Source organism: Triticum urartu, chromosome 3A, assembly GCF_056163025.1.
Source record: "Triticum urartu cultivar PI428250 chromosome 3A, HENAU_Tu73, whole genome shotgun sequence".
In the NCBI taxonomy this organism is placed as follows: domain Eukaryota; kingdom Viridiplantae; phylum Streptophyta; class Magnoliopsida; order Poales; family Poaceae; genus Triticum; species Triticum urartu.
Genome location: NC_141875.1, coordinates 472,469,926 through 472,482,357, shown reverse-complemented (window position 1 = coordinate 472,482,357; position 12,432 = coordinate 472,469,926). Strand labels below are relative to the sequence as shown.

The 12,432-nt window shown below is 48.3% G+C and overlaps 1 protein-coding gene across 3 annotated transcripts; it reads left to right on the top strand.

The window, feature by feature from the left end:
* Positions 1-7,699: 7,699 nt before the first annotated feature.
* LOC125521140 (E3 ubiquitin-protein ligase At4g11680) lies at positions 7,700-10,155 on the top strand. 3 transcript variants are annotated; one of them, XR_015619132.1, is made up of 4 exons: positions 7,700-8,662; positions 8,757-9,111; positions 9,211-9,498; positions 9,586-9,715. XR_015619132.1 is itself a non-coding variant. In XM_048686189.2 (3 exons), the coding sequence occupies exons 1-3, from the start codon at positions 8,244-8,246 to the stop codon at positions 9,271-9,273; spliced, it is 837 nt and encodes a 278-aa protein (XP_048542146.1). In that variant the 5' UTR covers positions 7,700-8,243; the 3' UTR covers positions 9,274-9,579. The 3 variants fall into 3 exon arrangements, 2 of the variants coding, with proteins under 2 accessions (XP_048542146.1, XP_048542145.1); XM_048686189.2 differs by lacking the exon at positions 9,586-9,715 and having other exon boundaries at positions 9,211-9,579; XM_048686188.2 differs by lacking the exon at positions 9,211-9,498 and having other exon boundaries at positions 7,739-8,662; positions 9,586-10,155.
* Positions 10,156-12,432: the final 2,277 nt, after the last annotated feature.

Sequence of the window (12,432 nt, the reverse complement as noted above, 5' to 3'; positions counted from 1 at the left end):
ACTGATCCGAACGATTATAAATCGCAAACCGGATACGTGTTTTTATTAAACGGTGGAGCTGTCAGTTGGTGCAGTTCTAAACAAAGCATCATAGCGGGATCTACATGTGAGGCGGAGTACATAGCTGCTTCGGAAGCAGCAAATGAAGGAGCCTGGATGAAGGAGTTCATATCCAATCTAGGTGTCATACCTAGTGCATCGGGTCCAATGAAAATCTTTTGTGACAATACTGGTGCAATTGCTTTAGCAAAGGAATCCAGATTTCACAAGAGAACCAAGCACATCAAGAGACGCTTCAACTCCATCCGGGATCAAGTCCAGGTGGGAGACCTAGAGATTTGCAAGATACATACGGATCTGAATGTTGCAGACCCGTTGACTAAGCCTCTTCCATGGGCAAAACATGATCAGCACAAAGGCTCCATGGGTGTTAGAATCATTACTGTGTAATCAAGATTATTGACTCTAGTGCAAGTGGGAGACTGAAGGAAATATGCCCTAGAGGCAATAATAAAGTTATTATTTATTTCCTTATATCATGATAAATGTTTATTATTCATGCTAGAATTGTATTAACCGGAAACATGATACATGTGTGAATACATAGACAAAACAAAGTGTCACTAGTATGCCTCTACTCGACTACCTTGTTGAATCAAAGATGGTTATGTTTCCTAACCATAGACAAAGAGTTGTCATTTGATTAACGGGATCACATCATTAGGAGAATGATGTGATTGACTTGACCCATTCCGTTAGCTTAGCACTTGATCGTTTAGTCTGTTGCTATTGCTTTCTTCATGACTTATACATGTTCCTATGCCTATGAGATTATGCAACTCCTGTTTACCGGAGGAACACTTTGTGTGCTACCAAACGTCACAACATAACTTGGTGATTATAAAGGTGCTCTACAGGTGTCTCCGAAGGTACTTGTTGGGTTGGCGTATTTCAAGATTAGGATTTGTCACTTCGATTGTCGGAGAGGTATCTCTAGGCCCACTCAGTAATACACATCACTTAAGCATTGCAACTAATGAGTTAGTTGCGGGATGATGTATTACGGAACGAGTAAAGAGACTTACCGGTAACGAGATTGAACTAGGTATTGAGATACCGACGATCGAATCTTGGGCAAGTAACATACCGATGACAAAGGGAACAACGTATGTTGGTATGCGGTTTGACCGATAAAGATCTTCGTAGAATATGTAGGATCCAGGTTCCGCTATTGGTTATTGACCGGAGACGTGTCTCGGTCATGTCTACATAGTTCTCGAACCCGTAGGGTCCGCACGCTTAAAGTTCGATGACGGTTATATTATGAGTTTATGTGTTTTGATGTACCGAAGGTAGTTTGGAGTCCCGGATGTGATCATGGACATGACGAGGAGTCTCGAAATGGTCGAGACATGAAGATTCATATATTGGACGACTATATTCGGACATCGGAATGGTTCCAGGGCTTATCGGATATATACCGGAGTACCGGGGGGTTACCGGAACCCCCTGGAGGTTAATGGGCCTCATGGGCCCAATTGGTGGAAGAGGAGAGGCAGGCCAAGGGGCAGCCGTGCGCCCCTCCCCTCCCAAGTCCGAATTGGACTAGGAAGGGGGGCGACGCCCCCCCTTCCTTTCTCTCTCTTTCTCCTTCCCTCTCCTCTCCTACTCCAACATGGAAAGGGGGGAGTCCTACTCCTGATGGGAGTAGGACTCCTCATGGGGCGCGCCAAGGGTGGCCGGCCCCCTCCCCCTCCTCTACTCCTTTATATACGGGGAGGGAGGCACCCCCTAGAGACACAACAATTGATCTCTTGGATCTCTTAGCTGTGTGCGGTGCTCCCCTCCACCATAATCCACCTCGGTCATATCATAGCAGTGCTTAGGTGAAGCCCTGTGTCGGTAGAACATCATCATCTTCACCACGCCATCGTGCTGACGGAACTCTCCCTCAAAGCTCGGCTGGATCGGAGTTCGAGGGACGTCATCGAGTTGAATGTGTGCAGAACTTGGAGGTGCCGTGCTTTCGGTGCTTGATCGGTCGGATCGTGAAGACATACGACTACATCAACCGCGTTGTGCTAACGCTTCCGCTTTCGGTGTACGAGGGTACGTGGACACACTCTCCCCTCTCGTTGCTATGCATCACCATGATCTTGCATGTGCATAGGATTTTTTTTGAAATTACTACGTTCCCCAACACTAATGACTGAGAAATTTGAGATGTCTATGATGGGAGACTTGAAGTTCTTTCTTGGCTTTGAAGTCAAGCAAAGAAGAGAAGGAACATTCATCAATCAAGCCAAGTATACCCAAGACATGCTCAAGAGATTCAAGCTAGAAGATGTCAAGCCCGTCAAGTTTCCCATGCCCACCAAATGCAAGCTTGACAGTGACCCCAATGGTAAAGCGGTGGATCAAAAGGTATATCGCTCCATGATTGGATCCTTGCTTTACCTTTGTGCATCTAGACCGGATATCATGTTGAGCGTGGGAATTTGTGCATGGTTTCATGCCGCACCTAAGGAAAGCCATTTTGTGGCGGTCAAGTGAATCTTTCGATATTTGGCTGATACCTCGAACTTTGGCTTATGGTACCCCAAAGGAGCAAGCTTTGATCTCATGGGTTACTCAGACTCGAATTGGGCGGGAGATTGTGTGGAGAGGAAGTCAACTTCCAAAGGGTGCCAATTCCTTGGTCGCTCTTTGGTGAGTTGGTCCTCAAAGAAGCAAAATTGTGTGTATCTCTCCTCCATCGAGGCCGAGTATGTAGTGGCCGCAACTTGTTGTGCATAATTGCTATGGATGAGGCAAACTTTAAAGGATTACAGTGTCACTTGTGACAAAGTGCCTCTTCTATGTGACAATGAAAGTGCTATCAAGATTTCCCACAATCTGGTGCAACATAGCAAGGTGAAGCATATTGACATTCATCATTATTTCATTCGGGGTCACATCAAGCATGGAGATATTGATATCATCTACATCAACACTCAAGATCAACTAGCAGATATTTTCACCAAGCCTCTAGATGAAGCAAGATTTCACGAGTTAAGGCATGAGCTAAATATCATTGATTCGAGCAATGTGGCTTGAATCTAGGCACATCCCACCGCACTCATCATTCTATCTTGTTCTAGATGTAGGCATGGACATAGGGGGAGTGTTGTTCTCTCAATGAACTCTTCCTCCCCCATTATGCATAAATCGATCAAGTCTTTCACATTAGCCATTTTTTGGTACTTGTGCTTCAAAGATGAGTTTGGGTCATGGGCCCAAGGTTAAAATATTCGTGGTGCCATGCCAATTGACTCAAACATAGGTGGCTTCAGCCACCTCCCTCTCCTCGTGTTGACTATTTGTTGTATCTAGTCTTGAGTACTTTGTGTGTGTTCTGAGACACTTCTTGTATGCTTCTCCATTCTCTTGTTTTTGTGCTTGGGGTGTCTCTTCCATTTGTTGTTGTTCCTTGTCGTGTCTCTCTCAAGTTTTTCATTGATATTCTCTTTTGCATAAGCCAACCTTTTTCCTCCTTGTTCCTACCTGTTTTTGCCTACGCGGTACTACCGCAGAGCCAGGGCAGTACTACTGCCTTACTCCCCGGTACTACCCGGCCTCCTGCCTTGGAGTAGTACTAGGGCAATACTATTGCTCCCAGAGCGGTACTACTGCTTAGTGAGTGGGAGTGGGGTGATGAGTCGGGGCAGGGGGAGTTTTATCTCCGCCATACCCATTCACTCTCACCTCCTCTCCCATCTCTCTCTCAGGCAACAAACAAGCAGCGGAGGGCCGCCGCTTCCGGGCCGTCTTCTGTGTTTTCGTCCGGTGGGATTGATCCCCACCCTCTCCTCTTGCCATGGAGGCCGGTATTGCTCCCATTCTTTGTTGGTTCTAGTTTTTGGGCAATATTCATTGCATTCGTCAAGTTTTGGCCAAATCAGGGCATGAGTAGGGCGTAGAAGACTGGTAGAGTAGGTAGATTGAAGGTTTAACCGCGGAAATTTGAATTTGGCACCTCTGGTACTACCGGATCTCTGCGTGGAAGTGTTCAGCCCCATTGACTTCCGCCTCAAGCGGTACTACGGCCCCTCCGAAGCGGTACTACCACTGGGAGGTGCGGTACTACTGCTTCGAGCTGCCAACTTCCAGTTTTTCCCGTTCCACCTTCACTCTTGTGTATCTCCTTTTCTTTGGCTTATGCAATTTGTTTACTCCTGTGTTCATTCGTGCTTTTTTATGTGTGCTCTAGGTGGTAGTAGTTCTGGGCATCAGGCTCGTCGCAAGAATCTCGCTCGTACCGGTGGCTCCAAGCGCTACTGTTCTGCTGATGTGCCAGTGAGTGGCACCATTCCAGAGAGTGGCTCCAGTGAGCAGCCAAGACAGATAGTCAAAGTTATTGCTTCCAAGAACAAGGGGCCCAAGGGTGCTCATCAGATGCCAGCTCAGGAGTTCTGTTTGGCGCGTAAGCACAATCCATACCGGGAGCCTCAAGATCCTTCGCTTGTTCATCGTAAGTTTTGGAACATGTTTCAGCAGTCTATCGTCCATGATGTGTTGAAGGTAAACAAGAATCTGTATGTGAAAGTCAATTCAGTTGATCTCACTCACATGGAGAGGGACTTGCCTTACTTTGGGGCTACACTTTAGAGGTGCGACGAGCTAGATATCAAGAGGATCATCTCTTTCAACAAGGATTTTTATGCGGAGCTTGTGGCCCAATTCTATGGCACAGTGCATTTTGGGCATGATGAAGACAGGACTGTCACCTGGATGACCAATGGTCAGCGTCTGTCTGCTACATGGAAGAGCGTTATGGAGAGTTTGTCTTATGATGATCAGGGCGCCCAAACCCCAATTGGGTTTCGCCCTCACCGGGAGCTGCTGCTACTCACAAGGAGGCTATGTGGCCTTTCTCTACCAGGAAGGTGTCTGAGATTGGGCACGTCTCCTATGAGCTCTGCCCCTTTCTGGACATCTTGCATCAGATCTTTAGGAACACTCTGTTTCCTTGCGTTGGCAACTAGGATACGGTTCATTCCTATTTGGTGGACCTTCTTCTCTTCTGTCAGAAGCAGCATGGCTCTCAGGTGGTGTTGGATGTGTCTCATGCCATGTGGTCAGAACTTCGCTCTGCAGTCTTGGAGCGCAAGTGCATCATCTATGGCCCCTACCTGATGCAACTTATTGAGGAGACATGGGCGTCTTCGATTTCGGATGAGGAGCTTAACATTGGAGACTTAGTGTCTCGTGATGTTGTTTAGCTAAGGCAGAAAGAGAAATGGGGGACGATTGCTCCGGCTCCTCTAGAGCGTGACATTGTCAGGTCTGAGGATGATGATGAGTAGGACTATGAGCCGTCTGAGGAGCCATCTTGGGCTAAGAAGCTAAAACAGAAGATGAAGAAGCTTTTCTGCCTTTAGGCAAAGGGTCAGTACACAAGGCTCACGTGGATGCAAAGAAGGCCCGTTGTCGTGACAAGGACATCATGAGGCAAGTTTTCCTCACCGTTTCAAATGGCTCCGAGGAAAAGATCACTAACGAGGAGTCGTGGGTTAGAGTGCACTGCCCGTGGACCGATTTTGATGAGGATACTAGAGGCCCTACACCTGCTGCAGAGGAGTCTGAGGAGGAGGAGCATGATTGGTGATGTCTTGGAGTATTGCTACCACCTTCATTCTTAGGTGTACTCTCTACCCTTTTGGTGTCTCGATGCCAAAGGGGGAGAGAGTTTAGGGATTTGCAGTGTGTCGTGAGTCAAGTGTGCGTTTCTCTTATTTGTCGTTGCTTTCCTCGCTCGAACTCTTTCGTTTGCTTTGGTTTGTGGTTGTCCTTTGTGTTCGAGACCATATGGTGTGAGACATATGAGCTATCCTGTATCTATCTATTTACGTCAAATACTTTATGTTATTAATTGCATGTGAGATTTATCTTATGATTATGCTCTTATACGTATGCTCACATGATATTACTTGCCTGCTATCATCTTATTATGTTTGTGCTAGTATTGCTTGGTCTATAAAATATAGGGGAAATGTGGATCCTATATGTGTACTTTGCATTCCAAAGCATATCTAAAGTAGTGCACACATCTAGGAGGAGCCCGTCTATATTTTGTAGATTGTGGGTTTGCACACCACCTTGCTATATCCTTTGTGCAAATCCCGCGTTGTCATCAATCCACCAAAAAGGGGGAGATTGTTAGGGCATATTTCTCCCTAAGTGGCTTTGGTGATTGATGACAATGTGTTCGCGGACTAATCGTGTGCATTGAGCATTTCAGACTTTCAAGCATATGGCACAAGACGATTCGTGCCCCTCGGAGTTTCAAGTAAAGACGGTTTTCTTTCCTGCGGCTCTTTTTTGGTGGACTTGAGTCATAGGGAAAACCGTACTATCAAGAGGGGGTCCGCCTCGGAAAGGTTTCAGTGGAATCAACACGTACACACTCATATTGCACCCATCATCACTTTCCGCCTCTTTGGAGTTGTCCATCTCATGTGCTGAAGAAGTAGTGGAGTGTTGCAAGCGGTAGTACTGCGGGCAGCAGCGGTAGTCCGCTTATAAGCGGTAGTACTACTGCTAGTCCCGCTCGTACTACCGCTCATGGTTGGGACCTCGATTTTTCGTGTCGGGTTTTATGGTAGTGCCTTTGGGTCTCTACCGTGCTACCTGTTTGCCCCTAGAGAACAAGCGGAAGTAGGAGCGGTAGTAGAGGCGGTAGTACCGCCTATAGGCAGTAGTACCACTCCTACCATAGCTGCTACTACCGCCCGTTCCTCCGTTCTCCCCCGTTTCCTTCACTCTCTTATGCTTCCTGTAGGAAGCGGTAGTACCGCTTGGTTGCGGACTGTGTAGTGCATAACGGTTGGATTTGTTCCCCACTATAAAAAAGGGGTCTTCTTCCTCAAGAGGATTCACCTCTTCCCCCCAAAATTCATTGTTGCTCCAAAGCTTATTTTCGCCCGATATCTCCCTCTCTAGCCAATCAAACTTGTTGATTTTCTAGGAATTGGTTGAGAAAACCCTGATCTACACTTCCACTAAGAGAAATTTGATTCCCCCCACTAATCCCTTGCAGATCTTGTTACTTTTGGATGTTTGAGCACTCTAGACGGTTGAGATCACCTCGGAGCCACATTCCATTGTGGTGAAGCTTCATGGTGTTGTTGGGAGCCTCCAATTAATTTGTGGAGATTGCACCAACCTTGTTTGTAAAGATCGGTCACCGCCTTCAAGGGCACCATTAGTGGAATCACGACATCTCGCATTGTGTGAGGACGTGGGGAGAATACGGTGGCCCTAGTGGCTTCTTGGGGAGCATTGTGCCTCTACACCGCTCCAACGGAGACGTACTTCCCCTCAAAGGGAAGGAATTTCGGTAACACATCATCGTCTCCACCGGCTCCACTTGTGGTTATTTCTTACCTTTACTTTGTGCAAGCTTTACTTGTGTTGTATATCTTGCTTGCTCTTGTTGTTGTTATTGTTAGCATCATATAGGTTGCTCACCTAGTCGCATATCTAGCTACCTATTTGTTGTTAACCCTAATTTGTTAAGAAAAGTTAAAAATTGGTTAGTTGTCTATTCACTCCCTCCACCTCTAGTCAACCATATCGATCCTTTCATCAGCCGAATTAAGGTGTGTTGCACGACGCATAAAGATATGATGTGCGACACATGAAGCTTTGTTGCGCTGCCCGCCGCTTACGTGAAGTTATGTTGTGCGGCGCGTAAAGGTGTATTGCATGACGAAGCACAAGCACACCATCGAACAGGGAGCATAAGTATGATGATGTGGGAAGCACAAGTTTGTTATATTTGGTAGCATAAGTTACATCCGAAAGTAATTTGTCCAAACTTATCAACACGAAATCTAGTTTCAAATATCTCAACACTAGGATGGCTTAGTATCCCAAAACATTAATTAGAAGTTGATCTTGGTCGAGAGGGAGTCAAGTCATCTACCCACTGTAAGCAGATGGATCTCCTTGCTTCCCACCTACACAAAACCAGACACAAGCCAGAGCCAGAGGAGCCAAGAGGAAGCATACGGCGGGAAGGAGACAGTTAGGCCAACCGTTTTCCCCCCTTCGTTCACCCCTCCACTCTTGGCGCCAAAGCAAAGCTGTTCGATTATTGGTCACCATCTCAAACCCAACTCGCCTCTTCCCTCCCACCCATTTATCCCTCGAGGCGCGAAGCCAACCATGCCAATGCCCCTCGTCCCCACCACCGACCACCAATGCCGGCCGCTTCGTCGTCGGCCGCGGCAACGCCGGCAATCAGCCGCGGCGGCGGTCGGGTCTCCGCTTTCACCATGCGCGCGGTGGCACGCATGTCGAGGGCGCGCTGGTTCATCTTCCTGAGGCGGGTATACCAGTACCAGAACGGCCCGAGGTCCGACCTGGGCTCCAACCCTTTCAACTCGTCCGGCTGGCTCGCTCTCGAGCTCGGCGTGATCGTCGCGCAGATGGTCATCACCACCACCGTCGTGGCCACCTCCCCAAAGGAACGCCCCGCGTGGCCGCTTCGGCTCTGGGTCTGCGCGTACAACGTCGGCAACGTGCTCAGCCTCCCACTCCTCTACTGGCGCCACCGACATTCATCGGCCACCGGACGAGGCGACGACCCCGAGATGCACGGTGCCGGTGACGCTCTAAGGTTCAAGCTTGATACCTTAATGTTGTGCGGAACGTGCAAATTTAACATTACATGCTTAAGTTTCTTGACGAAATTCTTTGTGTACTAATTTCAGGAACAGCTCGTATCTGATGAACAAGGCTCGGGCGTTCCTGGAGCTCTTCTTCGCGATGTGGTTTGTGATGGGCAACGTGTGGGTGTTCGACGCGCGGCTCGGGTCGTTCCACCGCGCCCCGCGGCTGTACGCGCTCTGCATCGGCCTGCTCGCGTGGAACGCCGTCGTCTACTCGCTCCCCTTCCTCCTCTTCCTCCTGCTCTGCTGCTTCGTCCCGGTCGTCGGGTACGCGCTCGGGTACAACATGAACTCGGCCTCGGTCGGCCGAGGCGCCTCCGACGAGCAGCTGGACGCGCTGCCGCGGTGGCGGTTCAAGGAGCCCGACGTGCCGAGAGACCGCGAGAAGGACGATCAAGTAAGTACTTGCCGATTTCACCCGCATTTCTCTGCATATTTTCAGGCACAGGTCCTGGTCTGGATAAGTACAAGCAAAGATAGCAGCATTTTCTTTTAGGTGAGGTCAGAAAATGGAGTACCAAAGAGGACAGCAAGGATTCACCAAACATTGGCGACCTAAACTTATAAACGTGCGCGAGCAACTCGAGCATGATCCCTTTTTGGGCGATACTAAGATAAGAAGCACTAACTTTGCCTTTTGGGACGGTGCCTAAGCTCACAAGCATCTCCTTGCAATTTAGCAACATGGCAAAACATGGCCTGTCCCTTTTCTCTCTCAATGAAACATGAACTAGTCCTAACTAGTTATGGTGAACATTTGGCACGAGTGTTTAGTTCATACATGGTTGAAAATATTGTGTAATCAACTTGTTTCAATTCACAACAAAAGATAGTCTTTTTCTCTTTGTAATTGTTTCGCGTGTAAACGCAGGAGTGCTGCATATGCCTGGCGCAGTACAGGGAGAAAGAGGAGGTGAGGCAGCTGCCCTGCACACACATGTTCCACCTGAAATGCGTGGACAGGTGGCTGAGGATCATCTCCTCTTGCCCTCTCTGCAAGCAAGAGCTCAGCTGACCGATGGCTGCACATATACGGCGCAACGGTGATTGATCAGTGGAGCTTGCATTCTAAGCCAGAGATGCGTCGATCGGATGGCGCGGCGCGCTCCGACGCATGCAGCGCACCTCACTGACCTCTTTCGCCAACCCTCTACTAACCTAGACACTGACCAGCGATGGAGACACCTATGTTGCAGCTCGGGATAGATTAATTTACCAGCTTGGGCAGGTGGGAAATGTGTAAAGAAATTGTTGTATCCATGAGCAGGCGGCCTACGATGCAAGTACCGTTTGTTCTCCCGTTAGCTCATCAATTGTACCATGCCAACAGCCAAGAACTGCTAGATGCTGTTGTTCTTGCGTTGGCACATCTCAACAATTACAAGAACACAGATGGACACAAAAACAAGGGGAAATAAGAAATAAATCACTGCAATTCTTTTATCAATAATCTCATAGCAAATACATGTGTATATGTATAAGCTCTGTTTTTTTTTTTAGCAAAATGTGTACACCCTCTTCAAAACATAATTAATAAATACCGAGGATACACTTAGCCCGACAAAGTGCCTGCTAAGAGCATCTCCAACAACCTTTATATATTGGATCGCTAAAGATTGATGATAGAAAGAGAAGAGAGAAGGTTTAGCAATCCAATATGTGTTTTGCTTTGGTAGCCTTTGTATATTGGATTGCTATATTTGCACAAAACACACAATGACATATGAGGATAATTTATCATAGACGCATCACACACTAGCATACGTACATTTATACATATACTAGCACAACTCTCATACACGTACACACGCACACACGTGTACACGTACACGTACACCTACACACGCACACACTAGTACGCGTACAACACACAGACACACAATACACATGCACAACACACACGTACACACACGTGCATGAAAAAAACACACATACACACCACACACACGTATACAACAGACACATAACATACTAGTACACGGGCCCATCTGTCAGATTTGCTAAGAGCAACTTTAGCCGCGCCCCTAATGGATCCCCCATAGCGACTTTTTCCACGCCAACGTCGAAAAAAAAATCCAGTCGCACCCTCAAGACACCGAAATCCGCCGGCTCGGCCTGTTTTTGGGCTCGGCGATCCCATGCCGAACCCAGCGCACTGGGGGCGCTCGGGGGCTCCAGCAAAAGGGAAAAATACACATGGGTCACACTGTGAGGCGAAAAGTCAAGACAATCGTCCAGATTCGCCCCCACCCCCGCGCGCTCGGCCGCCACCCTGCCGATCCTGGCGCCGCCCACGGCCCACCACCGCTTGATAGGCCTTCCCCGCCAGAAAAGAGAGAAGGTTTCACCGCGGCAACCTCTCCACCACCTTCCTGGGTGAGTTTCCCAGCGCTCCGGCCGCGCGGGGCGGGATACCGGCGGCTGTGCGCCCACCATGTCCGCCAGGTGTTCGGCTATTTGTCTGCTTGGCGATGGACTCGGACGATGAGGAGGCGCTCACGGCGCTGCTAGAGGAGGAAGCCGATGCTGCCGTCCAGGACGAGGAGCATCTCATGGTCCTCACCGCCGTTGCCGGCCTGCTCGCGAGCAATGAAAAGCCGCGGCGAGGTGGCTCGGCGCCGGGCCGACTGAAAGCAAAGAACCAGCATCGCCTGGAAGGCTATTTGCATGCTCTACTTCGCCAACGCTCCACTGCACGGCGACAAAGTATTTCGGCGCCGTTATCGGATGAGCCGAGAGCTTTTCCTCAGGATTATGAATTCCATCCGGGAGTTCGACATCTACTTCAAGTGCAAGAAGGATTGCACCGGCAAATTTGGATTCACCTCAATCCAGAAGTGCACGACACCAATGAGGATGATTGCATACGGAGCTCCCGGTGATTCACTCGATGACTATGGGCACATGGCCGAGTCCACGACCATTGAGTGTTTCTACAAGTTGATGCAGAGCATCCCTCGTCCATCCACATGGACACTCCATCACCACCACAAGCACCGAGAGGACCAATGACAAGAGCTCGCGCACGCGCTATCGAGAACGAGGTTAACTCCTTCCTCTTCGAGCTCCGTTCAAATTCACATGAGAGTTGGGTCCTACCTCAAATGGAAGTGTTATGCACGCTTAGGTATCAAGAAGAAGTCCGTGAAGAGGCTGAAGGAAATATGCCCTAGAGGCAATAATAAAGTTGTTATTTATATTTCCTTATATCATGATAAATGTTTATTATTCATGCTAGAATTGTGTTGACCGGAAACTTAGTACATGTGTGAATACATACACAAATAGAGTGTCCCTAGTATGCCTCTACTTGACTAGCCCGTTAATCAAAGATGGTTAAGTTTCCTGACCATAGACATGCGTTGTCCTTTGATGAACGGGATCACATCATTAGGGAATGATGTGATGGACAATACCCATCTGTTAGCTTAGCATAAATGATTGTTTAGTTTTATTGCTCTTGCTTTCATCATGACTTATACATGTTCCTCTGACTATGAGATTATGCAACTCCCGAATACCGGAGGAACACCTTGTGTGCTATCAAACGTCACAACGTAACTGGGTGATTATAAAGATGCTCTACAGGTGTCTCCGATGGTGTTTGTTGAGTTGGCATAGATCGAGATTAGGATTTGTCACTCCATGTATCGAAGAGGTATCTCTTGGCCCTCTCGGTAATGCGCATCACTATAAGCCTTGCAAGCAATGTGACTAA

What these genes read in the sequence shown, in the direction of transcription:
- LOC125521140 (XM_048686188.2), top strand. Translation starts at nt 8,244, where the DNA reads ATGCCGGCCGCTTCGTCGTCGGCCGCGGCAACGCCGGCAATCAGCCGC. An exon ending in GGTGCCGGTGACGCTCTAAG is followed by an intron (nt 8,663 to 8,756) that starts GTTCAAGCTTGA and finishes TACTAATTTCAG; the next exon opens with GAACAGCTCGTATCTGATGA. An exon ending in ACCGCGAGAAGGACGATCAA is followed by an intron (nt 9,112 to 9,585) that starts GTAAGTACTTGC and finishes GTGTAAACGCAG; the next exon opens with GAGTGCTGCATATGCCTGGC.